Consider the following 8,655-nt stretch of genomic DNA (forward strand, 5'->3'; position numbering starts at 1 on the left):
GGTGATCAAATACCACCAAAAGAAAGCTCTATTTGTGTGAAAAAAAACCCACAAAATTGTTTGGGCACAGCACTGCATGACTGCGCAATTAGCAGTTAAAACAGTGCAGTGCCAAACAGAAAAAAAATGGCCTGGTCAGGAGGGGGGGGGGGGGGGTAAATCCTCAGGAGGGCAAGTGGTTAAGTACCTATTAAAAGATTTTACAGACAGGTCATTTTTCTCCTTCACCGATAGGCAGCACTGGTGGGCATTGATGAGGAGGCACTGATATGCAACACTGATGGGCACCAATAGGTAGCACTGATAGTTATACACTCACATCACTTTCAGAAGGTGTACGAATCATACTCTGGTTTTCTCCATATCAAATAAGTCTCATTTCTGCAAAGCAAATTATGAGTTTTCTTCTATTCTTTGAGGCCTGGTGACAACCACTGGGTGAAAAAAAAAAAAAAAAAAAAAAAAAAAAAAAAAAAAAAGCGTATAAGCAACCAGCACATTATAGGTACATCGCCGATACCTAGCCAATGCCCTGATATTGTTTTTACCTTGAGGCAGAACTCTAGGCAAACACTCGGGGAATTTTCAGAATACAAAGGGCTAAAAGCTGGCCATATACACTGTTTGATATTTCTCTTGCTCATCCCATGGGCTGAACAAAAGAAAATAGATCTTTTCCCTCACATGCTAAACAAGTGTAGGTGGGAGTAATTTCCATTGCCAGCTATTTCAGCAGCTGCCTGAATGCAACACTGTAGTCACTGTTAGCCTAGAGTTTCCATGGGGCCGAGTATTGTCAAGCCAGGTGGTGCTTGCAAGCACACCTAAAAAATAAAACCTTTAAAAAAAAGGGGGGGGGGGGGGGTTGACTGCTTTTGGACAAAGCTAAAAACCATAATCAAGCTTGCATGACACAAACCTCTAATTGTGCGATCACTAGAAGAGGCTATTTGTGGTATACGCTTGCAAGACAACCATTGATGGTTTTTGACTGCACTACTTAAAACCCATACACTTTTTGCTGTCCCGTTGGGGAAGTTTAATTTAAACTCGGTCCTGAGTTTATACCAAAAGTGTCCCAAACTTACCTTTAGCTCTTGTTTTGGTGCAAGTGAAATTTTATCAGTAACGATGGTAACTAGGGCTAATAGGGAGAAGTCTACCCAGTGGGAACACTGACAGCAATAAGTGTTGAAAAGAAGCTCTTCTCCAAGGCCCACTTGCACTTTTCTTTTAGAAAAAGGTTTTATTTGCATACCAAAGATGTGCAGCCATTGGAGAGCGGAAACCCTTTCAGCATTGGGAACCCTACCCATGCTGCACCCATCTACACATTCTGCTTTCCAATGCCCGCACACAAACATACAATGCCCTTTTAAACCATTACACTGCAATAACCCTTGCTTTACCAATACAATGTAACTGGTCAGGAAGTACCACAAAGCAACATACCAGTTCACCAATATTGCTAAGCAATATGCCACTGTGTTGCAGTGTAATGCTAGTGTCAAAGAATTTGTTGCTTTTCCTAATGCAACACCTTAATACACTGCAGTGGACAAGCTTGGTGTGAAAGCACCTTTATATTATGAAGGCCTTACTGGAAAAAGGGCACCGTTACCCAGTTACCAAACCGATTTATTTTAAACAAATAATGTAGTGTTAATGGCAGCCAAATTTCACCCTTTAAGCAACATTTCCTATACGTAAAAGGAGAGACTACCCTGGGCTCCTAACACAAGGAACAAAGTGCAACATCTCACACATACCAAACACATAGAAAACACAAAGTTGTTCAGTGTGCAACAAAACTTTAATTTTACTATATGGTCAGTACCGCAGCATACAACCAACAATACAGTGCAACAAAGAAATAGCAATGTGTAATTAAAGTTCTTTGGGGTTTAAAAGCCACCTCTCAAACGAAGCACGAGGTGAAGGGTGGATTCTTTCTGAATGTTGTAGTCTGAAAGGGTGCGACCATCTTCCAGCTGTTTTCCTGCAAAGATCAATCTTTGCTGGTCTGGTGGAATGCCCTCTTTGTCTTGGATCTTGGCCTTCACGTTCTCAATAGTGTCACTGGGTTCAACCTCAAGGGTGATGGTCTTGCCTGTGAGGGTCTTCACAAAGATCTGCATACCACCTCTAAGACGGAGCACAAGATGCAATGTGGATTCTTTCTGGATATTATAATCTGAAAGGGTGCGGCCATCTTCCAGCTGTTTTCCTGCAAAGATCAACCTCTGCTGATCTGGAGGGATGCCCTCTTTGTCTTGGATCTTGGCCTTCACGTTCTCAATAGTGTCACTGGGCTCAACCTCAAGGGTGATTGTTTTGCCTGTGAGGGTTTTCACAAATATCTGCATACCACCTCTAAGACGGAGCACAAGATGCAATGTGGATTCTTTCTGGATATTATAATCTGAAAGGGTGCGGCCATCTTCCAGCTGTTTTCCTGCAAAGATCAACCTCTGCTGATCTGGAGGGATGCCCTCTTTGTCTTGGATCTTGGCCTTCACGTTCTCAATAGTGTCACTGGGCTCAACCTCAAGGGTGATTGTTTTGCCTGTGAGGGTCTTCACAAAGATCTGCATACCACCTCTAAGACGGAGCACAAGATGCAATGTGGATTCTTTCTGGATATTATAATCTGAAAGGGTGCGGCCATCTTCCAGCTGTTTTCCTGCAAAGATCAACCTCTGCTGATCTGGAGGGATGCCCTCTTTGTCTTGGATCTTGGCCTTCACGTTCTCAATAGTGTCACTGGGCTCAACCTCAAGGGTGATGGTCTTGCCTGTGAGGGTTTTCACAAAGATCTGCATACCACCTCTAAGACGGAGCACAAGGTGAAGGGTGGATTCTTTCTGGATATTATAGTCTGAAAGGGTGCGACCATCTTCCAGCTGCTTGCCTGCAAAGATCAACCTCTGCTGATCTGGAGGGATGCCCTCTTTGTCTTGGATCTTTGCCTTCACATTTTCAATAGTGTCACTGGGCTCAACCTCAAGGGTGATGGTCTTGCCTGTGAGGGTCTTCACAAAGATCTGCATACCACCTCTAAGACGGAGCACAAGGTGAAGGGTGGATTCTTTCTGGATATTATAGTCTGAAAGGGTACGACCATCTTCCAGCTGCTTGCCAGCAAAGATCAACCTCTGCTGATCTGGTGGAATGCCCTCTTTGTCTTGGATCTTGGCCTTCACGTTTTCAATAGTGTCACTGGGCTCAACCTCAAGGGTGATTGTTTTGCCTGTGAGGGTTTTCACAAAGATCTGCATACCACCTCTCAGACGGAGCACAAGGTGAAGGGTGGATTCTTTCTGGATATTATAGTCTGAAAGGGTACGACCATCTTCCAGCTGCTTGCCTGCAAAGATCAACCTCTGCTGATCTGGAGGGATGCCCTCTTTGTCTTGGATCTTGGCCTTCACGTTCTCAATAGTGTCACTGGGCTCAACCTCAAGGGTGATTGTTTTGCCTGTGAGGGTTTTCACAAAGATCTGCATACCACCTCTCAGACGGAGCACAAGGTGAAGGGTGGATTCTTTCTGGATATTATAGTCTGAAAGGGTGCGACCATCTTCCAGCTGCTTGCCAGCAAAGATCAACCTCTGCTGATCTGGAGGGATGCCCTCTTTGTCTTGGATCTTTGCCTTCACATTTTCAATAGTGTCACTGGGCTCAACCTCAAGGGTGATTGTTTTGCCTGTGAGGGTTTTCACGAAGATCTGCATTTTGGCCTAAAAATAGACAAAAAATATATATAAAAGATCTTTGTTTAGAGCACAGCCCACATCGGCTAGAAGAATACGGTATAATACCAACTACCAAACGTCTTAACACTATGAGGGAAATTTAGTAAAGACTGGTGCAGCTGTGCATAGCAACCTATCAGCTTCTAGGTTTAGCTTGTTTTCTTTTTAGCTATGAAAACTAAAGCTAAAAAGTCTTTTGGCTGTCATGCCAAGCTGCTCCAGTCTTCATAAACTTTCCGAAATTAGATTGTAAGCTCTAACGAGCAGGGCCCTCTATTTCCTCTTGTACCAAATTGTATTGTAACTAATGTCTACTTTCATTTTGTAAAGCGCTGCCCAAACTAATGGCAATATTAATAGTAGAATTTTATAACAAACAAAAAGTCTACATCAAATCACACACACTGCTTGTAAACATGTTAAGTGTCTGTCAAATCAAGGAGGTAAACATGGGAGCTGACAGGGGAGGGCGCAAGAGGAACAAAGGCACACTGTGCCAATCCTTAAAGGGGAAAGGTCCAAGGCTGACAGGGCGTTCCTAGTCAGACAACAGAACAGCTTACTAGACTGGCTGGGACATGTAGTTCCACAGCTCCAAAGCCACATCATGGGTTGTAAAACAGATTCCACCAAGCAACAGACAAAAGGCTCCAGACACGAATCTACAATAGAAGTGACTGTTGTATTATCTCCATCCATAAGGCTATGCTTTAACAGTTGCCATAAGGATCGTTATAAGCCATCAGTTTAGCGATTAGAGTCTCATCCAGAAAGTGAAAGAGGGAACATGACAGAAAAGAAAACCGCGCATTACCCAGGACACATACAACCCTGTTATAGCAAAGCAAGATCTATACAAATGCCATTACAGAACCACAGAGCATTTAATGGAATACCAACCCCCACACAGCACATCTACCACAACCCCCCACCATAGAGGACATCCCTCCTACCGCCACGCACACAAGGCGGCGACACAAAGAACCATAACCGGCCTCTCACCTTATCAAAGACTTCTCAATGTTAGTCAGATCACCGCTCTCCGCTCACTAAACCTTGTTAGATTTCTGCGCAGTTTTCTCAATGCCTGGCGGCTTCCTGTACCATCCTATTTATACAGCAGGCGGATGACTCATCACTGCCCCGCCAGTCATGTGCTCCTGCGCCACTAAAGAATCCCTAGCCCTGAGAACAGGGCGGGGTAACTCCCGTACCTCTAGAAGAGACTCGATCTTTCCCGCTTACCCAGCCACCTCTATCCGCCTACACGGACAAAGGGCGATTAAATTAAGCAGCGCCCGGTGGGAAAGACGTTTCTGCGACAGAAAATACGTTACCTCACGAAATGCCGGCGCGGAGGGATACCAGGCGGAGGGCGAAGACGGCGGCTTAGTTCTCTAGAAGATTCTATCCGTTGCTCGGAACGGGGTGGGATGTGGTGTTCGCTGATTGGAGTGATGTGACGCAATGTTGTTGCTGGGGCTGGCGGGCAGATTCCAGACGTCCTGTTAGAGGACTTACAGCGTACTTCCTGGTTGTCACTTCTCCCTGACGGTACTGGATGTGGGGTTGTGAAGATGGATGATCTCTGAGTGTGAAGGCCCATGGCAGACACACTTATTTTATGTGGAAAGCTTACAAGATATGAATTACATAATTTCCCTAAATTCTATTGTAAAGGAGCCTATTATAGCAGTCATTGGTGTATTAGATCTTGTGGTCTCCAATGCCTGGTCATGCAGTGCGCAGTACCACATGGGCGCCATTCATATCTATGCATAGGGGAACACGCACAGAAACTTGTGAAAAATGTGCAAACATGCATTTTGCCACACGCAAAACTACCGACAAACTGGAATGCGACAAAATGCTCCATAAGCCGTGGGTAGGGCAGCGCATTGACATCAATAGGCTGCCTGTTGCAGGAAAAGGCACAAAAAAGTGCATTTCAAATCACTAGATGTGAAGTGAGGCCTTACAGAAGATGTAAATTTGTATAAAATTGTGCTGCGCTGCTCAGATATCTGTCATAAAAAAAGAAAAAGTAATGATTCAATAGTAAAAATAACAGAATCAAAGTAAACATCATAGGGCCCTTCTAACACATATAGGGTAAAAAGTGCCAATCATTACAAAATATAGACATCAAAATTGTGTTAGTAGGGCTGTACCGTGTTTATTTTTATTTGATTCTTATGTTATATTTACTGTTGAATCATTACCATTTTCTGTAAGTGCACATGTGCTAGCAGGGCTGCTTATTCTTTTTTTTGTGACATATTATCTATTGATTTGCACACCGCTCTACTTTTATATAATTATTTACATCTTGCTGATGTGGGAACACATTGGTGTGCATGCAGCAGCATTGATTGTTAGGCTCCGTTCACACCAGTGTTGAAAGCAGTCCTTTATAATGCTCCTCAAACGCCTATGAAAATGATTCATATGGCAGCACACAGTGCTGTTCACACTGAAGCATTAGGGTCTTGTCAAAGTTAACGCCTCATGTCCAGTCAAGAGGAGTTGAAGCCTTTCAACGCCTCCCATTCAAGTCCATGGTGTCACTCCTCAAATGCCTGGCAGGCGTTTGCGTGGCATTAATACCATTAAGTTCATTATAGGCGTTTGTGGTGCGGTTTTACGGCTTGTAAAGTGCCTGTAAAATGCAGACCCTGCATAGGGCTTTGGGAAGCATTTTTAACGCCTGTCTAACACTATAGGGGTGTTTGGGAAGAAGCAAAGTGTGAACAAGTCCTTCTTCCTTGTATTGGTATCTTTTGGCAGCACATGAGACCTTCTCCTTTTTTGTTACAGAAGATGTAAAACCAATCCCTAAAAATCTCATATTGACGCTTATTAGCTTATCTTTGCCTAAAAAACTGTCAATGCAGATAAGGGGTGTCTGTAGATAAAAACAAACTGGGTAGCTTTGACTAAAGTTGAATAATGCCCTTATTATAGGTGTAGGCCATTTACATACCTCATGAAGCCTGACTGGAAAACTCCTAGGATGTTGCTAAGAGCTGGCCAGCTATCCCTGTTCACCTCTACCATCACCAGAGTGAGCTCTCAAACATTGAACTCAAAGCTACTGCATCATGGGAGAGATAGAGCTTGTAAGAGGGTTTGAATTAGAGAAAGAGTGCACTTCAGTGATGGTGAGAGTGAACAGTAACAGCTGGACCTCTCCTAGCAACATCCTTAGCAATGTGCGTGGAGTTTTCAAGTCAAGCTTCATGAGGTACGTAAACTGCCCCTTACCTACATAGGCAGTTTTTTGGTAACGTTGAACTAACCCCTAACTAAGCCCTTGCTACATCTACATTGAACTAAGCCCTTGCTACATCCACAGAGGTTCCATGAGCAGGTTCCCATTCTGCTGGTTCCAAATTGCAAACAGTGACTAGGAGCTATAAAAAGGTAATATGCGAGCGCTATCCGGGAATCTATAGAAGATAGCAGCTAGAACACCAAAAAAGGTAACCAAGAAAGAACCTTCCAACAGAGTACATACATATAAGGTGCAGCGCTAAAATAACATAAATAAAAACATCATATTATAGTATAAAATCAAGTGCAAATATCAGAATACACTGAGGTGAAATTGAGTGAATAAAAAGTCCCAAGATAAATGAAGGCTCAACGTGGGGATCCAATAGATCCTAATGAGTGCGTGGGGCAGAGTTCCAGTGTACCACACGGTGAATCTGGGGTAAAAAATGCGCACTCACCAGAAGTGCGTCAGAAATACGCATGTGAGATTTATCCTGTTACAACAGGTAGCGGTCATCTTCTGCCAAGGTAAGGTCAGGGTCATACACCTTCCAATCGCAACTCGGGGTAGGCACTCCAAGATTCTTAAACGTGTCTCAAACATGTCACCATCTGGGGTCCCCTTTTCTGAGCAGGTTCTGCAAGTGGGGACTCTCATTGAAGAGAGCCCAATAAGGGACACCACATAGCGTGATACCGTATACACTGAGTTTATTATATCAGAAGGTAACACAACAATGAATGGTAAGGATAAAATGAAATGGAAGTAAACACTGACCAGATACTGTTCAGGATGGCCACAAGCGGTGGTCAGACGTCCGGATACTGTAGCCCAACTGACGCGTTTCGTGCGATGCACATTATCAAAGGAAGCTGGGCTTAGTGACTAGGAGCTGTCTACCTCAGCATGGTACCTCGAAACCCATAGACACATATGGGCATCAAGGCCCAGCTACCCTGCCATTGCCAGGGGTGTTTTCTGAATGCCTGTGTGCAAAAACATAAGTTGGGTCCCAGTGTGGACCTGCAACAAGGGAGAGTCATGCCACACTTCAGCCACCAATACAGCCAGAGTCTGGGATAAGGCTGGGAGGTGGAGCAGCACTGCTCAGAGGAAGTTTCGTATTGCCATGTGTGCTGGGAAAGTGCATCATTGATTGCTAGGACCTTAGATATGATGGTGGGAGAACTTGAGCAGCCCCTGCTGACAGGAATGGGTGCAGTGTGTATGTGAGGGTCCCATCCCCCTTGTGCCCCGCATACATTCCACCCATTGAGGATACACCACTGGCCAACACATATACACTATATTGGCAAAAGTATTGGGACACCCCTCCAAATCATTGGATTCAGGTGTTCCAATCACCTCCATGGCTACAGGTGTATAAAATCAAGCACCTGGGCATGCAGACTACTTCTACAAACATTTGTGAAAGAATGGGTCGCTCTCAGGAGCTCAGTGAAATCATGCATGGTACCATGATAGGTTGCCACCTGTGCAACAAGTCCAAATTTCCTTGCTACTAAATATTCCAAGGTCAACTGTTAGTGGTATTATAACAAAGTGGAAGCAATGTGGTAGGCCACATAAAATTACTGAGCGGGGTCAGCGCATGCTGAAGCG

General features: G+C 44.3%; 1 protein-coding gene across 2 annotated transcripts; it reads right to left on the reverse strand.

The window, feature by feature from the left end:
* Nucleotides 1–1,791: 1,791 nt before the first annotated feature.
* LOC149449200 (polyubiquitin-C) lies at nt 1,792–5,115 on the reverse strand. Of its 2 annotated transcripts, none has more exons than XM_089693685.1 (2): nt 5,093–5,115; nt 1,792–3,740 (listed from the first exon to the last, which is right to left on the reverse strand). In XM_089693685.1, the coding sequence occupies exon 2, from the start codon at nt 3,732–3,734 to the stop codon at nt 1,905–1,907; it is 1,830 nt and encodes a 609-aa protein (XP_089549811.1). In that variant the 5' UTR covers nt 3,735–3,740; nt 5,093–5,115; the 3' UTR covers nt 1,792–1,904. The 2 variants fall into 2 exon arrangements, with proteins under 2 accessions (XP_089549811.1, XP_089549810.1); XM_089693684.1 differs by lacking the exon at nt 5,093–5,115 and adding an exon at nt 4,758–4,912.
* Nucleotides 5,116–8,655: the final 3,540 nt, after the last annotated feature.

The sequence above is a fragment of the Staurois parvus genome, unplaced genomic scaffold (genome assembly GCF_062004578.1).
Source record: "Staurois parvus isolate SC_StPar_1 unplaced genomic scaffold, SC_StPar_1.0 ptg000635l, whole genome shotgun sequence".
NCBI lineage: Eukaryota > Metazoa > Chordata > Amphibia > Anura > Ranidae > Staurois > Staurois parvus.

What these genes read in the sequence shown, in the direction of transcription:
- LOC149449200 (XM_089693685.1), bottom strand. Translation starts at nt 3,734, where the DNA reads ATGCAGATCTTCGTGAAAACCCTCACAGGCAAAACAATCACCCTTGAG.